Genomic DNA, 23,176 nt, shown 5'->3' with positions numbered 1-23,176 from the left:
TCCTTGTTTTCAAAGTGCATGCATATTCCATTCAGATGCATCTTGAATGCCTGCTTGGTTCCTCAATTTTCTTAGGAGTTGGCTGTTTATCTTACGTTGTGCTTATTTCATAGTTTCTTTTCTTAAGAACGGTAATTACTTGAATATGGTGATAATTACATATATCCGTGCTGTGTTTCAGGTTTTCAGTCAAACAAAACAAAGTAGAGACACTATTTTGGAACTTAGCACTACGTTCCTACCTCAGCGCAACAGGCAAAAACTACTGGAATTCATCATGAGCTTCATGGTACTATAGAACACATACAAGCACCTTTGTCCAGGGACATGAAGACAGGTTTTGAGACTGTGTCAAAGCCTGACAACATTTGCTAATCCTTCAAAGTTTAAGGTGCCACTGTCTGGGTAAGGCCTTCTCTGACTTGAACTACTGGAAGACAAGTGCCTTATTATGTATGCATTTATTGTTTTCTTAACAGTCCCAGTCCTGTTATGATACTTGGACGACACTTCAGATACGAGTTAAACATGTTGCAAAAAATAAAATAAGCAATTAGATTTAAAATGGAGAGTGAAGTTTTATCAGTGTTATGTTTTAAATAAATGTACTTTTAAAGACTGTAACAGATGCACAAATACAAATATTTGTGATCTATAGCTAACCCTGAGATCTTGAGTTTAGTGGCAACACAGCTTATGGCATAAACAACTAACTTTCATTCCAATCCAGTTTTATTGTTTTAAACAAATGGTTTCTAAAACTTTGCTTAGGCAGGTTATATATACTTCATGGATAAAGCCATAGATTTGCATAACTGCTAACATAAATGCCAAAATTCTAACGAGAGTAACAGTTACAAACATCTGAGAATAACAATCATGTAGCAGATGATTGTGAGAAGTGTTGTCAGCAGGCACAGCTTGCACTATTAGAGCTGAATAGTGCAGTGGTAAATTGCACTAATCACTGCTGTCGTGAAGAATGTGAGAATAGCGTTTTTGTTTTTATTGTGGCATCTGTCCTTCAGCTAGTTGAAAGTCAGGAGACAGTTGCTGAAGTGTGAATATCTTGTAAAATCTTAGTTTATTATTTAATTGAGAAAAGCTATTAAGATTTTTTTTTTAATTAATAGGGTGTCAGATGTTTTTTAAGTGGAGTAAAAGCTTGATTTGGTGAAATAATTTTTAATTTTGACCCTAAAATTTCAGCAATAACTTTTGCAATTATTAGTAAAACAGTGATTCATATTGTATTCTGTTGCTGAACAGATTAAAATAAGCACGAAGGAGTAGCCTCTAGAAACATAGAATGTCATAAACAATGTCCTTCGGGCTCTAATTTAACTGGCTTATAAGAAAAAAAAAACAAAAAACAACAACAACAAATGATGAATAATTCTGCCCAATGAAACAGGACTCTAGTCTTGCAGTGTTATTGTTTTGCACAGAGGACTTGCACTGTAGATTTCATCTTCTCTTCTGTGAGAGGAGGTTAGATTGCAAGCTGTGGTCCTGTGTTTTTAGTACAGCTGATCTAGTTGAAGCAATAACTTGGTGGTACATGAAGCTGGTTGGCTTGTGAAATGTGTTTTCCTCATTTAGATTGCCTTTGCTATGAGGGAAATCAACATTTCCATTCCTGCAGTGTTTCACTTGATTCTCACATCATGGCCTTGTGAGCAGAAAATCTCCCTAAATTTATCGTGTGGGTCTCTGTTGCTTAGCATAAATATGGACAAACATACTTGAATCCCAGCATTTGCACTGTTATGCCAGCACAAAACTGATGCACATAATTTGAGTTTGTGGCCAAGGAGCTTGCATTCATACTGCACATTCGTCAACAAGAATATTTCTGTAAATTTTTTTATTAAATGCTATTAATATTTGAAACCTGTGGTTTATAGTTTGTTAGCATTATACAATTAGCACTGTGAGATGCATGTGTTTTGTCACTAAACCAGGTGCTCTACAACACTTAAAGAATTTCTGAACCAAAGCTACATTAATACGGATACAAACTGACCATAGAACTGCATCTGTTTTTATACACTTCTGCTGTCTTGGCAGGGTAGTGACTAGCACATAATTTGTTTTGTGAAGTCTTCTATCTCTTTAGAAAAGTTTCATCTCATTCTAGCTAACGTGCACTGTTGGTTAACCCAATGAACGCTCATACAACAGTTGTTGCTGATGGCTTCCATTTAATGTCAAAACAGACTAGGTGCTTCTGAATAACAAGTCTCAGTTTACTACATTTCAGTTAATCTGAAGTGTACTAACAGTGACGACTGTATATAAAACGATTTTTACAAATGAAGCAATATGAAGCAAACAAAACTTGAGTCATTTTATTAAGATTGTTCTGCCAACAATCTGTATTAGTTACCGTAAAACCCAGGAGTACTGAGGTCACTGGAGTGTTCTGGCTAGGTGTTGCACCTAAAGATAACTTATGGATTACCTTTTAAAAAATAAGAATAAAGAATCTGATTAATTTAAGTCAATGAGAGGGTAGGGCACTATGCATGTGAATACACATTAATGAACCCTTTTAGTATGCAGAGGGAGGGTACACCTCTAAGACTGTGTTTTGTAAGAAAAATCTGCATGTGAGAAGTCATGTACTATGAATCATCTGCCAGTGGAAGCCTTTGCTTTCTGCAGCAAGTGTGTATGTATGCAAGCATGTATATTATGACACACAACTATGCTTTTTCCTGAAAATAAAGCACAGAATAAAAATTATCAGACTGTAACAGTCAAAAACTATACCCAACACTTTTGCACTGTATTTACACCTTCAGTGTCTTCTGATTTTATTAATCTCCCATGTTTCCTTTGCTGATACAACACCAGGTTGAGTTAACCTTGGTAAAGTTAACTAGTAAAGAAGAAATTATGGACTCTGAATTACCACAAATGTAGTTTAAGACTCTCCTCTTATAAAGGCTTACACAAGTCCCATCATTCTTACAAACATACTACTCAGGTGTGCAAGTCTTTTGGGCCAGGGTCTTTCACAATAAGTGAAATTTAATGTTTTCATATGCATCCTATAGATCGTGTATTTTAGAGTGATGGAAGAATTCCATTTTCCATGCTGCCACAACTACCCAGTCCCCGGGCATCATAAATTTGTTCACGTTTACTCTACTCACAGTGATGTATGAGGCATACCTGCCTTCTCTTTGACAACATAGGGCTTTACTCACATATCTTCGATTAGGAAGCAAATACGCACACTTAGGTTTAACAGAACTGACCGCCTGCTCCACGAAGTATTGGAATCACAAATTTAAAAGAAGGTTGAGCTGGAGGTGTTGTAAGATACTGTTGCTATTTTGTTTCTGTGCTTATGAGACTGGTACTGCTTCCTTGTGAATGTTACCACAGTTTATTTGTTATGTGTAATGGGTGTCTATTGTAGAAGCACAGAGGTGTACTGGATTCATTTTAATAAATTAAACTGTTTGCTAATATGACATTTAACAAGTTCTTCTAGTGTTTTTTTTTTTTTTTTTTTTTTAATGACCTGCTATAATAATTGATTTGATAACTTCGTTCCTTTCCATTTGGTTCCTGAAATTAAACTATGAAAAGCCTTCCTTACAGATGTGGGTACGCACGACAGTTTGAGACCGAGACGAATTTCTACTGGTGTGTTTGCAGAACCATTTAAAAAGGCGATTGAGATGACATCCTGACTCCTGAGTCAGTTCCATTTGGTCACAAAGCAGAGGTGCCATTTAGTTTCACTGTTCCCATCCTCTCAAGGATCTTGTATGTGGCTTCCATGTTTTTAAAGTCTCTGAAAGTTCCTCTTATCTTACAGGGAGGGGTGGGCCATGCAGAAGTCTGATTTTACAGATTATCCCTTCACGTGGTGATTTCAAACCGACCAGGAGAAAGAACAATAAGCCCCGTTCAGCAACTCTGACAGCATCTGGCAAATGTGAATCAATTGGAGTGGGGCTTTAATATAATAAAACCTGCGTAGATGATCATTACTTAAATTGAGGAGAAGGGATGCTGTTTCACCTTTCAAAAAAAAGTCATAATCAGCTGATTCTTTAAGAGGCCTCTAGCAATGTTCACCTGCAAGCAAAGTTCAATTAGTTGACAACTCTTGGCTGAGGTAGGAAACTGAAATTTAATTATAGGGAATAGCTGGAATAAAACCCAATTTTTATTGGTGATGACCTTACAAGTTATTCTTTGTGTAAATGTCTTCCTATTGCTCAGTCTTCTAAAATCCCAAATGTCAGATAAAGCACTTAGCTCTGTTTTTTGCTTAATTCAGTTTTCTTGTAATAAAAGCTTGTCAGGCTTATTTAGAAGGATCGCTTGATTTGAACTCTCTGCTTTGTTCTCTCTTACGGTACACAAAGTTTTCAGCAGCCTTGCATTTTCAAGGTAAGATCCCGTTTGATCTGAATTGCTACTTGAAACGCTTTCTTTTCAGTCTTTTATAGATCTTTGTTGCACTTTGGATTTCCTGAGTGAGAAATACTGTCCCTGTTAATTCTTCTGTTTGTTGTCCCACCTGAAACCTTCTGACTTTTGTGAAGGAATATGTATGAAATGTTCATCGCTGTGTGTAGTGCCAGAGTTCAGGCCCCAGAGACTGTAAAGCCTGTAGACACTTTTAGACTTCATCTATGTCATAACCATTGACAGTAACAGAAACAAAAGCTAATTAATTAATTATTGTATAGCTATTAGTTACATGTGTACTTACAGATGCAAATTTCAACAAAATTGGAAAAAAATTCTATGAGTAATTGGCCTCAAAAGGACATTCCCCAGCATAGTAATAATGTGGTTCTTAAACTGGTAGTACTTAAAATCTCTAGGTCTCAAATGCTTTACAATCCCTGACAGATAAGGAAACCTAGACATGGAGCTCAGATAAGATGTCTAAAGCCATGCGTGGCTTCAATGACACCTATGAACCTCTTATCCTTTTCTCCTAATACACTTCACTTCTGATGTTGACTTCCATCAAGGAAGCGATGAAGTTTGATGAAGGCTGCATATGTACAGATTTTAAGATGATTTTTTTTCTCTAAATTGTTCTTTAGAACAATTCACTTCATGGATGGTGAAGGTCAGCCTTCCAGGTCCAGGCACTTTTCCTAGGCATGCTAGAAGTGGATTTGTGCAGAAGCAGCTTGGTCAGGCTCCTTTGGCTGGTTGGCTCTTTATTCCTGAGCCCTGAGATCAGGAGCAGCTCTAATTCAAATTACAACACTTGTTGCTGTTACCATTCAAGACAACATAAATGAGGGCTTTATTAAGATTGTTCTGTAAAAATGTTTGTTTAGTGTCTCAGCTTGTCAAAATGCACATGCAGTACCAGAAGTCATTAGGAAAGGAATAGAGAGCAACCCAGTAATGTCCCTGTGCCTCTGCACCGCGCCTTGCATCCTGTGTGAGCACTTCCACAGGGGATGCGTAGGAGCACCCTACCAGTTGGAAAATGTTCACCTTCCAGACTCTTCCTGGCAGATTACAACAAATTAAAAATTAACTCTGCAATCTGTTGGCAGGTTACAGTTTAACTCCGCCCCTGTTTTGGAAATGTTGGAAACCAGGTGGCATTTCCTGAGTTTTTAGTTTTCCACTGCCTTGACAATTGCATTATTTCAGGGCTTTGGGCTCCACTGACTATATCTACCCAAAGTCAACAAGGTTTATAAATGCCACGGAATACATGGTGGCACAATTTTAGCACCGTGCATTTACTTTGGGAGGCTTTCCAGAGCCCCAGACAAATACTTGAGCAGCCTCTTTACGTGAGCTCTGTGCTGTGTGACGGCTGCCACGTGATGGGTACCCACCGCAGCTTGTTAACAGCCGGCTGGAGTGCATCAATAAAACACCTGTCTTGCCTTTGATTTATTCACCATCAGATGAGGCTCAGGGAGGGCTGGTTGATTGGTTTTGTTCTTCAGTTAAGTATTTTTGCATGTCTGGAAAACTTCACAGGCTCGCCTTATGGCTATGTTAATACACAGGTTACCTAAATTTAGCTGAGGCCTATTTTTAGCAGTGGTGCTAGGCACCTTGAATTAGTCATCCTCTTACCTCTTCAGGATGGAGAAAGACAATTTAAATGCTACCTGCCAGCTATAAAAGCTCTTTTTCAGTGTTGATATTCCCCTTAATTAAACTGACTTATCACAATTCAGCACCTCTGCCTACAAATCTCTGTCTCTAGCCATTTATAACCTCTGTTTTCCACAGCTTCCTCTTCCTCAGACACTTGTGATCATTCCCATGTCCAAGTGTGTGTCATTGCCATTCCTTTTTAACAGCAGCTCTTCAGCTTTCTCATTCAATCAGAGCCCCTAAAGTGTAAGCATTAGCTCCTTTAAAATACAGATGTGGTAATTAAAATTAATGAGTAATTTACATCTTTTTTTTCCGATCAGAGAATCCTGTTTCCTTAAAAAATGCTGTGTTAGCAAGCAGCTGCTCAGTGTGAAATGTTGAAAGTGAAGGTAGAGCAAACCTTTTCTCATAAACATTTTCCTTAAAAACCTTTAAGAAAGCAATTTCAATCAAAATGTTTGTAATGTTTCATTGAGCTCGCACTGAAAAGTCATCCATCCCCCCTTCTTTTTGGCTACTAGCTTGATTCATTAAGTAATATTTGTTTTTCTGAATAAATGTTGCGTATCTTTTTTGAAAATGATCAGAATGACTAAATGAGAATAATTTTACTGCTATACTGCTGTTCCCAGAAAAATGCATTCTATGCAAACAAATTACATTTTGAGGGAGACATATCACAGGAGATGTTTTTTGACCAATATTCTTGAAATCCCACATATAAACCATTACATGGAACAAAATGAATATTCCCCGTTTCTAGGAGATAAGGAAATTTAGACATCTTGTGTCATGTCTCGTAATACTTATAATGTGAATTAATTCTAGTTCTATTTCCCATGGCTATGAACTGGCATAATTGTAAGGAAACATCTTACTGTAAACCCACCATTTTCAGATTTTTCAGTGTCTAGGAGGTGGACACTTTTAAGTTTTTCATTCTAATTTGAAGTAAAGATGATGGTAAGGGATCAGCAGTCACAACGGGACAGGAGTTGCATTGTTTACCAGCTGCAGTCAGATCTCGTGTTTCCTAAATCACTCTGTCCTCATCTCTCCCTCCGTGCAAACCCTGACCACAAGCACTACCTCCATTTGTTCTCCAACACTGCTAATTCTGTCCCTTTTACTCAGAATTGTTCCTCTTTTGCCAAGAGCCTGGAAAAACTCTTTTAGATATTAAGAGAATTTTATCCCTTTACTAGCAATAACCATTAACCCAAGTTGTAGTTTAGGGAAATCTGAAGCAAGGAAGCATAGAAATATTAAATCTGGTATTTCTGGATATGCTCCAGAAAGTTAGGAGAGAGAATGCAGGGCAGCAGGTTGGTTGCTTTTGTCTTTTAATTGGTTTATACAAAGTTATCCCTTTGCCAGTGCAGAATGCAATAAAAATGAAAAATGTTGGAACCCATGACACATGTAGTTAATTTTCTGAACTAAGTAAATTAAATACAAATTGGATATTAATCATTCAAAGCAAAATGCTAGATAAGAAATTGGAGCAGCTTGTCTATCATTTTCAACCATTAAAAGATTAGCCTGAGTGAGGCAGTCTGAAGCTCCCTTATCTCTTATTAAAGCCCCACTTCTTCGTTTATTAAGGAATCAGATCTAAATGATGCAGCAGGCTTAAGACATTGCAATAGCCTCGTGTTCTGTGCCCTGCTTCAGACCTGGGATAAGCTGGAAGGTGGCTTTTGTGCAGAAAGTCCTGGCTCTGTGGGACCTCCTGGATAGCCTGGGCACCTGGCACTTTGGCATGGAAGCTTTGGGCTGTGGATTAAATCCTTGCTAAGTGGGTAGCTGCCTGAATGGTCCCTTCCTTCAGGATTATTGCTGTAGGTCGTGTGAGAAGGTGAAATGGTTAGTAAAGAGACAAACATCTTCCCCGGGCTGAGGAATTAGGACTCAGCCCCTGGCTCTGAAAATGTCTCCAGATGTTACCCCGGTAAAAGCACTTAATTTCTATGTTTGTTAGAAAGTCCTTTGGCACCTGGGAGGTGATGGCGTGGTGCCCTGTGATACCCAGGTCCTGGGGGCAGTACTGGAGGCTGGGCCGATGTCTCTGCAGTGCCACAGCTGTTAATGCCCATGGTGCTGAGCCATCCTGTGCTAGCCATGCCAAGGTGCTGGTGCTGGGCACGGCCTCAAGGAGCTGCTCAGGGCACCTCTGCTGCAGGCAGTACCTGCTCAGCTGCTCCACGCCCATGATGGAGCGTGTGTCCCATCAGCATCACGACAGGTTGGAATAAATGAGGGGAGAGAGATGCCGTGAGACTCCTAGTCCAACTGGCTAAGGGGGACTTTCTTTTTCAATACCAAAATTCATTTCTCCCTGTTGCTGCCATGTGGCTATGGTAATTTTTACTGCCTGCATGGGCTCTGGTAGTGTTTGTTTGTTTGTTTTCTCCCAAATCATTCTTATGCAGGGGGCTAACCTTGATTCTGTTTGCTCCCTAGTGTGTAAAACACACAAGAGGTTTTTTTTTTTTTTTTTTTTTTTTTTTTTTTTTTTTGCTTAAATTGCCTAAGAAAACACTGTTTTCCCACTCTGCGTCACTTTGCATTAAGGTTGTACTTTGTAAGGTAAAAATTGCTTCTCAGAAGTATCAGGGCTATGATAAAATGAAATAAAAACAAGCTTTCCAAAGGAGATAAGTAGCTGCCACTTATGTCCATGGGTAGAAAAAATCCCAGTGCCTGGATAACAAGGAGTTAAGGATTTTAGCCCTGGTCTTTTTGTTCTTTTCATTTCTTTGGATGGATTTTGGCATTTGGCTAGTAGACAACCAGGCATGAGAGCAGCTCCATCCTCAGTGTCCAGTAGATGGTGGTGGAGTTTCATCTACAGCTGCGATTCCTGCAGAGGGCCTGGACACCACCACTCCCATACCTCAGCCCCTAGGCTGTCCATTAGAAACCAAACATCATTTCCTCGGCAGCCAGATGCAATATTTGCCTAACATGGAAAGCACGTTTTTTAGAGCTGATTTTATCTGTGGCTGTGATTGATTTTTATAATCACAGGAGTCAGGCTGTGTTTGTCACCCGACACTAACAACAACACATTGACAGATGACTTTGATGCCTGTGGGCATGGAGTGGTGTTCATGCTGCTTCAAGAGAAAATTAGCATCAGGAGACAGGCTCTGAGCAACACTTCACATCCTCCCCACCACAGCAGTCATCCTGCAACCTCTAGTCCAGACAGGCTCTTTAAGGAAACAGAGACATCACTCAAAGTCTAGACTTGAGCACACCTCAGTTTGGAAGTACCCCAGATGCCAGATCTGTCTTCTGGGGTGTAGGCCCACATCAGGTCCCCAGAGCCCATGCAAACCAAGGGCCCCCTACAGCTGATGGCAGCTGAGAAGTGGGTCTTCTGGAAGGTTGATGGGAAAGAGAAGCACTGCCCTTGATGTGTTTTGGGGAGCCTGGCAGGGCTGCCAGCTCAGCTCATCCCCTTGGAGATGAAAACCTTCCTCTGAAACTGGAGGGTTACTCAAATACCATGGCTGAATGTGAGTACCAGGTGTCCTCAGAGCGCCTCCTAAAAATTCTGCAAAGCATTACAAGCATTAGCTTATTTTTAAACTCTTCTGAAGGCCTTTCCTTTCCTCGTGAAGATAACCTTCTGAATCAAAGTGTCCCAGTGAACAACTTAATTCTTCAGCCAACAGTGTTTTTTATTCAAAAATCTCCAGATGAACTAGTGCAAAGCAGATTTGAACCTGCCCTAAGCAAACTGAGGAGTCCCCTGATTTTGTTCTACACTCTGCTACGCAGCCCCTGTGTAGCAAGGTGAAGTAGGTGTGAGGTCTGGACAGGGAGATGGCCAGTGCCCTGTAGAGCACCTCTGATAAATGTCTCCTTGTCCAGCAGCGCTGTGGAGCACAGGAAATGTGATTCATGTGTGTTTCCAGCCAGCAGCACTGATGCTAAAAAATCCTGCTCCTTTGCCTTCCCCTTGTCCCCACTGTTCAGGGGCTTCGGGTCTCTGTGGTGATTCAGGCAGTCTCCAGCTAGCCCAGAGGAGGAGGAGCGGGGAATGAAGCAGCAAGGAGAGGACCCATGGGTCACCTCATGACGTGCAAACAGAGCTCACGGCTGGGCCTGAACCTGAGCAATTGCCTTAGAGGTGCTTGAGCAGCAAGAAGGAGCACGGCGGTGGCTGCCAGCCCAGAAACCATGCACCCAACAGCATGTGCTGAGCCTGCTGCATTCAGTCCCCTGCCCCGGCCTGGGGATGGCTTCTGTAGGAATAGTGCTTTTGTTTTTCTGCCCCTAAATGGTTTGGGATCAGAATTTGTTGTTTTTAGTCAAACTGGCAAGGAATCAACTCTTCTGCCATTAAGCTGCTTGTGAGAATTGGCCATGCTGGCACAAGGAAAAGTCTGAAAAGATTTCTTCCACGTTTGAAATGTTAGAGAATTAGGCAGGGGGGAGATGGATGGATACTAATGCGGCCACTGGAGGGCAGCGTCAAAACTCACAGCTGCCCTGTACAACCCAACCTCTCCCAGCACCTTTCACTTCAGGCTCGCCCTGTCAAACATTTCCCTTTTGCTTCCCCAGGTTCCCTCTCCTCTCTCCCCACCACTTGCACCCAGCAGCTCTTCCAGCACCCAGGACTGCAGCTCCCCAGTTTTCACCCCACTGATGCCACCCTTACACCAGCCTGGTGTAAGGGTTTTGGACACACAATGGGCACTGTGGGTGTTCGGGATGAAAGGTGGTTGAGGGCACCTAGCAGCAGAAGTGTGTTGCCTGTGGCAGAGCTGGCAGAGGTCTCAGGGGCTGAAGGCATAAACTTCTAACTTTTCATCCTTGGAGCAGCCCCTTGTCCACCCCTCAGCTGCTCAGTGGGGGTGGGAGCAGTATCTGGGGCAACAGGAGGTGGTGGTGGGGGGGGGGGCAGCGAGCAGGCCTTGGCCATGGCAGGCCCCAGCTTTGGGACAGGAGGAGGGTGGCAACAGGGCCCTGCCCGGCCGTGTGAGGAGGCCGCCTCGGTTACGTGCTGAGTTATGCCATATGCCATCAAATCAGCCCACATGAGACAAATTTGTGCTCTGGATGATTTTGCTTTGCTGGCATGGTTGAGCGGAGGTACAAACACAGACAAACAACCACTTTCCCTATAATTTTTCTCTGTGTGGTAGATGAGACCTGAAAAAATAAACACGTATGTTTCCCTATGGGCAATGATGTTCCTCTAACCGGTGCTTTTGTTAGCCAGCTGTAACACATCCCTTCCGGCCCGCTGCCTTTCTGTTGTCACTGTGATCCCTATTGCATTTCTTCGGTACTGCCCTGCAGCAGGGTGGGAAGGTTTCCAGCTTGCTCCAGCCTCAGTTAAGCAGTTTTTGATTTCTTTGCTGGCACCAGCAGCTGTTTGCAAGAATGAGGCATAGGTAGAAGCCAGACACCACTGAGAGGCCTCGAGAGCCTCAGTCTGGTCTGCTTCGCTCTGCTTGGGGGTGTGCTTGGCAGCTCTTCAGACAGCTGGGATGTCTGTCTTCTTTTCCAGGCAATTTCAACCAACTTGCACAAGCCAGAGTAATTGCAGATGTAATAACAAGACACAATATCACCGCTATGCGGTTCGACCTGTTTGCTGTTTCGAGACGTGGCAGTCGTGTGGCTGAGCAGCGTGCACCAGCTGAGCGGCCTCGTGGCACGGCGCGGTGCCGGACCAGCTGCTGCCTCTGCTGTTGTGCGCCCCGCTGGAGATGCGAGGGCTGTGGGAAGATGTACGATGAGCTGGTGGTTAGAGGAGACAGGACGCAAATTCACAGGAAATAATGTTTAATTGGTTTTGCTGTTCCTGGGATGCCATTCTTTACAAGTAAATAGTTTATTCTCTTCTTTTAAATTCCCTGTATTTTTGGCTTCGGGGCACTGACTATTTCAACACAGCCTAGGGGACATAGGGGACAGAATTACTGTAGGAAAATGAAAGGGAAAAATGAGTCTTTAACTTGACCTGCACCATCAGAGAGCTTGAAAAAAAAAAAAAAAAAAAAAAAAAATTTTTTTTAATTTACCTTACACAAACAAACAGTTTAAAAAAAAAAAAAAAAAAAAAAAAAAGTGTTTTTGTAGAGCCTTTATATCATCACCCTTTTCGACTGAGCATCCTAAATGCTTTATAAATATTAATTAAGTCTCATGTGGCTCCTCTGAATTACGTAAAGACAGAATTGCCTCATCCATCAGAAGAGAGGATCCAGAAGCTGCTTAACAATTTGAAACAGCATCAGATGACAGCAGCTCAGTGAATAAAAACATAACACCCACCTGAAACTTCTAGGCAGGAGAAAAATTTGAGTGACTTGTCTGTATCTTTCCATGCTTGTAAAAAAGCAGAGTTGGGCTCAAATGTAATTGGAGAACTACATGAGAGCTGCATATCAGGTGCTAGATAAATTTCATACTGCACCCAGTTGAAGAGTTTGGGTTTGGACTCTAATTCATTTGAGAGTTTAACTCAAAGTGGAGACTGGCACTTAATAAATGCAGAGAGGCATCAGTTGCTTACTCAAATTTATTATCTACTGAAATTATTGCCATTTTCTCTTTCAAATTCCCAAAAAAAGCACTGGCTTAATTGTTTCTCCAGATGGGCTTCTGCAGATGTGTCTTTAAAATCTACTCTGGATCAATGGTTGCTAATAACACGACTGCAGTCCAGGAGAAAATTAAAATATAACAAAACTTCAGACATTTTTGTAGTATAGGAGATACACCAAGGCAACCTTGGAATGTTCTAAAATTTCAGCTAGTACAGAGGACATGGTAGAGATGTTATTTATTTCTCAGTGTCACTGACTGGTCTATAAATTTGGTTACAAAAAAAAGGAGCAGCATGGCCTGGTGGGCATCAAGCTGCTCTTGCACCAACAGTACTTCCCCAGGCCATGAAGGCCAACTGCGCAGGAAGCTGTGTTAGCTGGAGTGCAAGTGATTGCTCCTCTCTACTTGGCACTTAAGAGGCCACATCTGGAATAACGCGTGCGGTTCGCCCCTCCCACCCCCTACAAGTTTTTATTGTTGGCTGCCTCAACGGAGAGTATAGAGAAGGGCTTTGTCTTTCTTTCAAGAGGCAATAGACAGACTGCAATAAAGGAAGTTCTCATTACTTACCAGGAGAAAAATTCACAGTGAGGGTGGTGAAATGCTGGAGCAAGGGCTTAGAGAGGCTATTGTAGCACTGTTCTTGGAGGTGTCAAATGCCCAACAGGAAAAAAGGCTGAGAAACCTCTCCTAAATTGACCCTACTTTGAGTTAGGGTGCAGTGGTGTTGGACCAGGTGACTTCCAGATGTAGTTCCCAACCTTTTTTTTTTTTTTTTTTTTTTTTTATTTTTTTATTTTTTTATTTCCTGGGAACTGGAACAAACTTCAGGAAACTATACTTTTTTAGTTGTCTACTTAAACAAATTAACAGACTTGAACAGCCTTTGAGACATTATGGTTTGTGTTGTAATAATTAAGATCATTGTAAGGTCATGATTTTTCTCTTTTTTGAAAATGTGAAGTGGAACTCTTTTCTTATTTTAATTCCTTTCTTCATGACATAGGAATTCACTACTGCTGAGTTTTAATCTACCATAAATTTACTGGCATTTTTTTATTGCAGAACTTCTTCTGAAGAGCCCTTGTAAAGAATTGCATGGATTTTGCATGAAAAAGAAAGGTAATTCAAAGCATAGATCTGTTAATCCTGAGACTCCCCGTGATACCTCTTAATATATATAAGTAAAATACGCAAAATTATAGCAATCAGTTATAGCATGACTGAAATGAATCTGTTACTAACTCATGCAAATTGATGGAGGAAGAAGAAGGTGAAAGCGTATTTATTTTGAATGGTCCCAGTTCAATGAGTTGTCTGTTTCTTGGCTTGATGACCCAATCAGTGATTGGTTCTGTGAAATAAGATGATTGACACTCTTCAATGTATTTCATTTACAATGAAATGTATTGCATTGTAATACATATTAATTACATATCTATATATTTACAATGTCTTTCATAGTTGTTTCCCTATACACAATATACATGCAAGAAAACTAATGGTACTTGATTAGATACATGAAAATGAAGTTAATTATTATGTATATTTCTCTGTGTTCATGCTCTTACTTGTATGTCTTGGCAAGGTGGTTTTTTATTGTTGTCTTTTTGTTTGTTTGTTTGTTGTTGTTTAGCAAGACTATATAATTAACATCAAATAAATCCCAATTACATATTCCACAAGGGTTTTTTGCTTTTGCCTTTCCTTGTCAGGAAAGGAAAGCTTATGGCTGTACATTGCAAAGAAACAAATGGCACTCATGGCAAATCCCAGTGCTGGGAGCAACTCAGTTGGTTTATAACTTAGTCCTCATCTGAAAGAGTTTTTGAAAAGCACCATTACTTTTCAGTGACATGAGGTAGGATTTCAGCAGTGCTTTCAACTATTTGTCTTTGTCTGAAGTAAGAGTTCCGCTTCCAGGTAAAATAACAGAAAACATGTATACTTAGAGCACCCATCACATTTTTCTCTTCATATTTTTTCTCCTTTTTCATTTTAAAATTACCAGCTCCCCCTATAGTTAATGATGTGTCAGCACTGTCATTACAAACCCCTGATGTTCTGATTTTATATATGAACTACAAAATAGCGTGCTTCAGACTTCAAATTAGTTTTCTAGGGTCTTGCTCATGCGATCCTTTAAAGTATTTTATGAATTCATAAGAGTGTGTTAGGCTGTGTTCCAGCTCTTGGATTAACTCAGCTGAATCTCCACCACAAAACCTTACTAAATGTGTTTTTAAAACACTTTTTTATTAGTACATTTATTATAGAGCAAATTATAAATCTGTTATCACAGGTTCTTCATAGCTTTATTTCCGGTTATCACAAATTAAAGATAAAGCTTGCTGTTTTTTGCTGCTTTAGAAATTGATTCTTCATTTCTCATTGGGAGCCTTAGGGCTCTTGGAATGTGGTTGTTTGCTGGTATACTCATATAGCTCACATTTCTCTTACTTCAGTCTCTTTAGTGTGCTTGTTTTAAACATTTCCTGAAGGATTTTGAATGACCTCAGCTAGCTGGCAGGGATCTTTAAGGTGTGCTGCTTTTGTCCTACAAAATCTTCCTGGGGAGGATTTTAATTCTGCAAAGTGTCTCTCCAAAGTGTGTGAAGGAATACAGAGGAAGGGCAAGAACCCAGGATTTTTGTTTGCTCAGAAGAACTGAAACAAAGGGAGTTTTCCATCGTATTGTAGGGTTAATAAACATAACTCTTAGCAGGACTCTCTAGTTTCCATGAATTACAGAAATGAAAGATTTGGCCTGATGGACGAAAATCTGGTCTGTGTCATCCTGCCTCAGACAGCTGCCAGGACCATGTGCTAAGACACCAGCTCATTTCCAAGTTTCTTTGTGTTCATGGCTGAGAACACAGGCTGAAATGCAGGATAGCTTTTGTTGTATAGTCTTCTGTATTCCTCAGTGCTGTGGCACGAAATGACACTGTGTGGTAATGATTTTCAAGGGCTCTTTAGCATTTGTTTGAATCATTTCTCTCCCAAACTGACATGCATTTCCTCTGACCATTCTGCAATGGGTTCCCGATTCTTGTTAACAAGACCATTGCCCTCCTTTTGTAAGGATGTATGCAGGAGTGCTCTATTGCCCTTTCCATACCCAACTCGATATTTTACCCGTTTTACCACTGTATCTCCTGTCTTCTCTTTTATCTGCCCTTACATTCCTGTTCCTGCTCTGCAGCTGCTCCTTTGGATTAGATACTTGGGGTGCCTGTCAGTGTATGTGAAAGAGATATTTAGCATGGAAAAGTGTGTTTGGTAGTCTGTACAGATAGGGTGAAGTTTATGCTCTCTGATAGTCAGATCTTCTCACAGGGTGCCTCAGTGTGTGTGTGTAGCACAGGATCACACACAGTCCCATATTGCTTCAGGAATATTTTTAAGCAAATGCCAATACTGTTCTTTATTTCTGTAATAGAGGATTTAAGTAATGATAGGAAGTGAGACTCACTCAGATAAAGGAGGTCTTATAGGAATCAGCTCTTGCTCACTGATGAGATTCGGGCAGCATGGATGTTCCCTGCATGTTTTGTGTGTGCAGGAACAAACAGTCCCTCCTAATCCTCCCTCATCAGGCTGTATTGTGGCATTTTAAACCTGGGTGATGTTGCATTGTAAAACTTTTGATTTCATAAAGCAACACTATTACTTACTACCGGATTTAGGAAGGAATTAGGACTTCTTTCCAAAATCAAAGTTTAAATTCAGAAATATGTTGCTCTCTTACCATTTTATTTCCCTCTAGCTTTCCCTCAGAAACACCTGATGTGTTTCATCAGTCTAACAGACTGCAGGGCTCCCTGCACTGCTTCACAGTAACAGACTGTGAGCCAGAGGCACTGGGTCAGACTCTGCCTGGTGTCAGGCCACAAGGTGTCAAAGGGCACAACTGATGTGTTCAAAGGTTGCAGTTGTCCACGTAGGGAACTCTGCATATGGTCCAGGACATCTGGGGTACCTCAAACCCTTCTTCTTGCAAGGGAGCTTGTGAGACAGAAATACAGTTTTCTTATTACCATTTGTTCTGTAATAAATTCCTGTTAAGGAATTTCATAAAGAAAGAGTTTTTTTTTTTCTTTTTTTTTTTTCTTTTTTTTTTTCCTTGCAATATTGCTTGTGTAGGGAGTCATCTGAAAGCACCATCTGAAATGATCCCGAGAGAGAAAATATGTGTGAGCAGATTTGCTGTCATCTGGACGAGGAAGAGGGCAGGCCATGAGGTTACTGCCATGGGGACTTTACAATACCTCTCTGCCAAGGTCAATGAATGTCTCATACCACATCTAAAGTTTGCTGGTGTAGAATATTAAAAAGCACCTAACTGAATTATGTGAAGGCTGAGTCCTCCAGAAAGGCTCTTGTGATGGCTGGCTGCAATGAGGTGCTCTGTCCCTGAGGTATGATTACCTGGTGAAGGAAGGTCAGAGGGGAGGCGTGGCACTGCTGAGCAAAGCAATTCCACTGCGGACTTGCTTGTGCACAGCTGTGATGAAGAAGCCACCCCATGAGCCTCTTCAGTGTGCCAGACCTAAGAGCACTTTGAAAATGCCTACATTATCACAGAATCACAGAATAGTCTAGGTTGGAAGAGACCTCCAATGTCACCGAGTCCAACCTCTGACCTAACACTAACAAGTCCTCCACTAAACCATATCCCTAAACTCTACATCTAAACGTCTTTTAAAGACCTCCAGGGATGGTGACTCAACCACTTCCCTGGGCAGCCTATTCCAGTGACTAACAACCCGTTCAGTAAAGAAGTTCTTCCTAATATCCAACCTAAACCTCCCCTGGCACAACTTTAGCCCATTCCCCCTCGTCCTGTCACCAGGCACGTGGGAGAATAGACCAACATCCACCTCGCTACAGCCTCCTTTAAGGTACCTGTAGAGTGCATTATGTAGGAACTACCACTCTGCTTCTGTAATGGGGCTGAAAAAGCAAAATGGTCCTAGTGAATTCCTGCAACATCTCTTATGACTAACCCTGCAGCTCAATGGCAAATGTGGCTGACTTGGCTAATCCCCATCTTCAGGAAATGTTGAAATAAAATCTGAGGTTTGAACACCCCTGCTTTTTGAATCATTAGAGTAAACATCTGAAGAAAGTGGTGTCTTGGTCCACCAGTAACAAAAATATTTGTGTGAGCTTGTGCTGTCATCTGCTTCATTTCTGACAGCACTTCTGGGGGAAGTAAGCAGAGAGAGAGAATGGCCAAAAGTGATAAACTGCTGTGTTAGAGAGTCAGTAACCCTCAGCGATGGAATCCTTCTGCTTGTCATAGGCAAGTGCTTTAAAACTTTTATCCCATAGCTTCTTACGGCACATATCCTTCATCGCCTCTCCTTACAGCTGTCACCTGCAACAGAGAGCCCAGAGATCTTAGAAAAAATCACTTCTACAAACAGCACCCGTGAGTAACTAGAAAGCACAAAGAAAATTCATGTGGCCATTGCTTGTAGTGATCAGTTCTCTCCAGCAACAGCTGTAAATCAGTGCTTTCCCAATAGCAGTTGTCACCAAAAGCTTTCCTTGATAAGAAATCTTAGGCATGGAAATGAGGGTAAAATGCTTGATGTTCCCAAAGGTTTTGGAGCACTCAGTTCCTTCTAAAATTAATGAACTCGGGGCCTACAAGTCCCTTATGTGGCTTTGAACATCCCACTTGACTAATATTTAAACTGCTGAAGTTTATCACAGACCCCAAGAGAGCAGTGGCAAGACCTCTTGGGATTTGAGAATACCAGCAGCTGGCAAGAAGGAAGATTCATTCCTTCTTTACATATATGAAATGCTTGCCTTCATAACTGCTGAGCCACTACAGTCACTGGAACTTGTAAGTCTTCAATTTCATATGCTAATGAAGTCTTCAGTTAATTTGTTACACAATTATCTTTCAATGGCACGTTTCCCACCCATCGTCTGCTGTGGGTTATATGCCTTAAATTTTATACATCCTTTTGATTGTGTGCTGGGAATATTTGTCTGAGGACCATACCTTCAATTTTTAAATTTGGCAATACTTAGAGACCTTATTCACTGCAGGACCACCTCGTCTGCACTGCAGACAGTGTCTTCACATAGCAAAAAATGTTGCTCGTGTTAGTACCTTGGTCTGTGAGACCTAGTCCCAGCTGGGGGCATTAGCGGGCATTAGGGGGCAATCATTAAAGACACAGTGGGGCAATTATTAAAGACACATTTCATGTAAACTTTGGAATGAGAATTGAGACTGGGAATATTTGGGCACTGTGTTGCAGTTCTGTTGTAGCTTTTTTGGAATTTGCTTGAATACCCTCAATGCTGGCTAATACTAAATATTTCAACTTGTCCCACGTGTAGAGGCAGTACTGCATATTCATTTCTGATGTGTGCTTTGAAGAGGTGACTGAACAGATTGTGTCTTGTTGGTTTCCACTGCTGGAGGCTGCTGCAAAAAGAAGTGAGATGTTCAGAATCACTCATTGTGGCATGATGGAAATGGCAAAATCTTGGGAAAACTTCTGTCAAAAATCATGGGCTTTCATCTCCAGATTGAAATGCATTCAGTTTTGTACCAGGTCTGAAAGGTGTATTTTGAACTCATTCTTCAAAAAGGCTTATATTAGTACTATATTCCTGCAGATTTCATGTCTGTTTTCTGTCATTTGAGGTTTAAAATTAGAATTGTTTCTATTTGTTACTTCTAGTAAATCCAGCTTGTTATTAAGAACATCAGAAAAAAAATACAGCAGCCCTTGGATGGATCATGCTATCAATGTCAGGCTCTAAATAGGAATTTTTAAAATAGTGAATAGTGAAGAAATAACTTTTGTTCAAAAACTAATGTAAAGCAGGGAAACAAAAATTAGCGTAATTTGGACTGACCATCCAGTCCTGAGAGAAAACTTTAGAGGTGTCAGTGATCTAATTGTGCTTTAATTATCTGTCTAGTGGGACAGGAATACATCAGAAGTATCCATGTAAATGATGCAAATAATATAAAAGATGGTAGAATAAATAATTTCTGTGAGTGCCCAATAATGTGATTTCTTACAATTTAAGATCCCCAAATTAATGTACATTTATTCAAGCAGTTCAAAATATCCGGCAAGAGTTAATCAATCCAAAAGTACTTATGAGCAATAATTCAGTCAGCTGGTGAACTAACTGAGTGCTAATGATGAGAGATGAAGACTCCCTACTTCTGTGAGCCATTAGGTGGATTCTCTAATCTGGTATTGAAGGTAATTGTCTACCAATATATATGAAAAAATAAAATGTGAAAAAAAAAAAAAATCAGCCCAGCGAGTATTTGAGGGGAATTGCTACTGAGATCATAAAACTGAAGTTAATTTGTTGTTGACCTTTATATTGGCAATGATGTTTACAAATATCACCTTTTAAAAGAAGGGACAGGTCATACTGTCAGGGCCCTGAGGGCACTAATGGTCCTTAGTGTTCCTGCCCAGCCTTCCCTGGGACCTTCTTCAACCCTGTCCATGGCCCAGGAGGCTCATTTCAGATCAGCGCAGGGCTGTGTACTGGGTCTGGCTGGGATGTTAACTTTCCCTGCAGCAGCCCAGTGTTGCGCTCTGCACTTGTAGCTAGAACAGCAGTGGTATCACACCGGTGTTGTGTCTGCTGCTGAGCAGTGCTGGCACAGCATCAGGACTCTCTCTGACCCTCCTAGGGGGTGGGCAAAAAGTGAGAAAGAAACATCAGCAGGGCAGCTGACCTAAACCAACCAAAGGGATATTCCATACCATATGATGTCACACTCAGCAATAAAAGGTGGAAAAAGGAAGAAGAGGGGAGGGGTGGGCTCTCGTTGTGAAAACGTCTGTCCTCCTCCCGAACACCGGCTACGTGCGTTGAGGCCCTGCTTCAAGGACGTGGTCAAGCATCGCTCATTTGTGGGAAGTAGAGAGTAATTTCTTTCCTCTGCACTTCCACATAGCCTTTACTTGTTTTGTTTAGTTATTCCCTTTCCCCCTCCCTTTTCCCCTTTCCCTTTTTTCCCTTTAGTTGAATTGTTTAATTAATAATAATATTTCCTTAATTATATATATATATATATTTTTCCCCTCTTTAATTAAATCATCCTTATCTCAACCCGTGAGTTGTTCTTTCCTTTACTTCTTCCCCTCCTCATCTGAGGAGGGGGAGTGAGAGAGCGGTTGTGGTGTTCAACTGCCTAGCACGGTAAAACCACCACAGGCTGTCAGTCCCTCTCTGTAGAGGTGCCTGTCTCCTGAACTCTGCATCCTGAATAGACCTGGACCTGCACTGTAGGTAGTTTTTATGCTTGATGGACCCACAGGAATATCTTGTACTCTTGCCTCTAGACCTGCCTTTATTTCCTTGTCTTGAAACTGGAGAGACATGGATTTGTTGCATGGACCACTCAGTGGGTAAGGAATTGGCTGGATGGTCACACTCAAAGAGTTGCAAACAACACAATTTTACAAGCTGAGACAAGTGACAAGTGGCATTCCTCAGGGGGCAGTACTGGTACCAGCACTGTTTAACATTTGTTGGTGACATGGACAGTGAGATTGAGTACATCCTCAGCAAGTTTGCTGATGACACAAAGCTGTGTGGTGTGGTCAACATGCTGGAGGGAAGAGATGCCATCCAAAGGGACCGTGACAGGCTTGAGAGTTGGGCCAGTGCATCCTGAAGTTCAACAAAGCCAAGTGCAAGGTCCTGCACATGGTTTGGGACAGTCCCAAACACGAATATTGGCTGGGTGGAGAATGGATTGAGAGCAGCTCTGAGGAGAAATTCTTGTTAGATGATGAGGAGAAACTCAACATGAGCTGGCAATGTGCACTTGCAGCTCAGAAAGCCAGCCAGCCATGTCTGGGCTGCATCAAAAGCAGCATGGCCAGCAGGGTGAGGGAGATGATTCTCCCCATCTGCTCTGCTCTCATGAGACCCCACCTGGAGCCCTGCGTTCAGCTCTAGGACCCCCAGCACAAGAAGGACATGGATGTATTAGAACAAGTCCAGAGGAGAGCCACAAAGATGGTCAAAGGCCTGGAGCACCTCTCCTGAGAAGACAGGCTGAGGGAGTTGGGGTTGTTCAGCCTTGAGAAGGGAAGACTCTGGGGAGCCTTTATAGCAGCCTTCCAGTATCAAAGGGGACTACAGGAAAGCTGGGGAGGGACTTTTTACAAGAGAGTGTAGTGATAGGACAAGGCACGATGGCTTTAAACTGAAAGAGAGTAGATTTAGATTAGATAAAAGAAGGAATTCTTCACTCAGAGGGTGGTGAGGCACTGGCACAGGCTGCCCAGAGAAGCTGTGGATGCCCCATCCCTGGAAATGTTCAAGGCCAGGCTGGATGCGGTTTTGGGCAACCTGGTCTGGTGAGAGGTGTCCCTGCCCATGGCAGGGGGGTGGAAACAGATGATCTTTAATCTCTTTAAAGATATCTGTAGTATCTGGAAAGAATAGGAAGTTTTTGAACTATTTTAAGTTTAAAGGACTGAGAAGGAAATAGTCAAATAAGCATTTTACTCCAGTGTTTCACAGGAACAGCAAGTTAATTAAAAAGTGACATTTGCCCAACAAAATGATGATGTTTCTAGAAACAGGGACAAAATGAAATAACTAGGCAGAATGAGAGGAAGGGAAATCAATCCCTCCTTCCCTCCTTCCTTTTCTCCCCCACATTAAAACTCCATCTCATTGTTAGTCAAACACCAGACAACAAACATGTAGCTTTCTTGTCTGTGGTATAATTAATGATGAAACACTTCTGACAATATTTCTGCTTGCTCAGCACCAGACAGTTGCTTGTGCAGCTTTCCTGAGATGTCGGAATTCATCTCTTCAAACCCAGCTGATGATTCCCTGTTTTAGCAAGGTGGAGAAATGCAAGTTCGCTTGTCTCCTGTTTGCAGGTGTTGGAAGTTCCTCTGAGCTCCCTCTCTCAGAAAGGGGAAAATTACAGGTATAGGAGAATTAGGCTGTGCATCTTTGTCACTACAGGCTATTTATTATCATTTCATAGCAGAGAATGATAATCTTTGCTTTTAATTTAATTATGTTAGATTCCTAAATGTGACTTAATGCCTTAATGGGAGCTCACATTGAATCTCTGTCACTGTTTCCTGACTCTTTGGGCTCAAGCGCTTATGAAGATTTAGGTGATTTGTTTCAAAATCCATTCTTTTGTGGACTGCTCGTTTTTTTTTGTGATGTTTAATGCTGTACTAATTCCTACTTGCTGCACAATGTGCTAATTACTTTTGAAAAGAATTTCACACTTTACTGGGGAAATAAAAAAGAAATAGTTCCAGGTACTATATAGAAAAATAGTGTGGACCAGGTAGTGACTGAAGATTTGCCTATTAAAACATTAAATTGATCTTGGTGTTGCTTTAACTGCAGCTGTGGCAAGTGCCACCAAAGAATTAAACAAACAAAAAAGACCTTAACTGTTGCAATTCAGGCAAGAAACTCCAGGTGC

At 41.4% G+C, this 23,176-nt stretch overlaps 1 protein-coding gene across 5 annotated transcripts in view; it reads left to right on the top strand.

Moving 5' to 3' along the window:
- Window positions 1–3,492, top strand: part of GPAM (glycerol-3-phosphate acyltransferase, mitochondrial) — a 48,693-nt gene extending 45,201 nt beyond the window's left edge. For all 5 annotated transcript variants that reach the window (XM_035329392.1, XM_035329391.1, XM_035329390.1 and 2 more), the window contains one exon: window positions 182–3,492. In XM_035329392.1, the coding sequence (XP_035185283.1) occupies window positions 182–298 (117 nt within the window). In that variant the 3' untranslated portion in view covers window positions 299–3,492. The remainder of the gene's footprint in view (window positions 1–181) is intronic.
- Window positions 3,493–23,176: the final 19,684 nt, after the last annotated feature.

The sequence above is a fragment of the Oxyura jamaicensis genome, chromosome 6 (assembly GCF_011077185.1).
Source record: "Oxyura jamaicensis isolate SHBP4307 breed ruddy duck chromosome 6, BPBGC_Ojam_1.0, whole genome shotgun sequence".
In the NCBI taxonomy this organism is placed as follows: domain Eukaryota; kingdom Metazoa; phylum Chordata; class Aves; order Anseriformes; family Anatidae; genus Oxyura; species Oxyura jamaicensis.
Note: the sequence above shows the minus strand (reverse complement) of the source record. Positions and strands in the feature narration are given on the sequence as shown.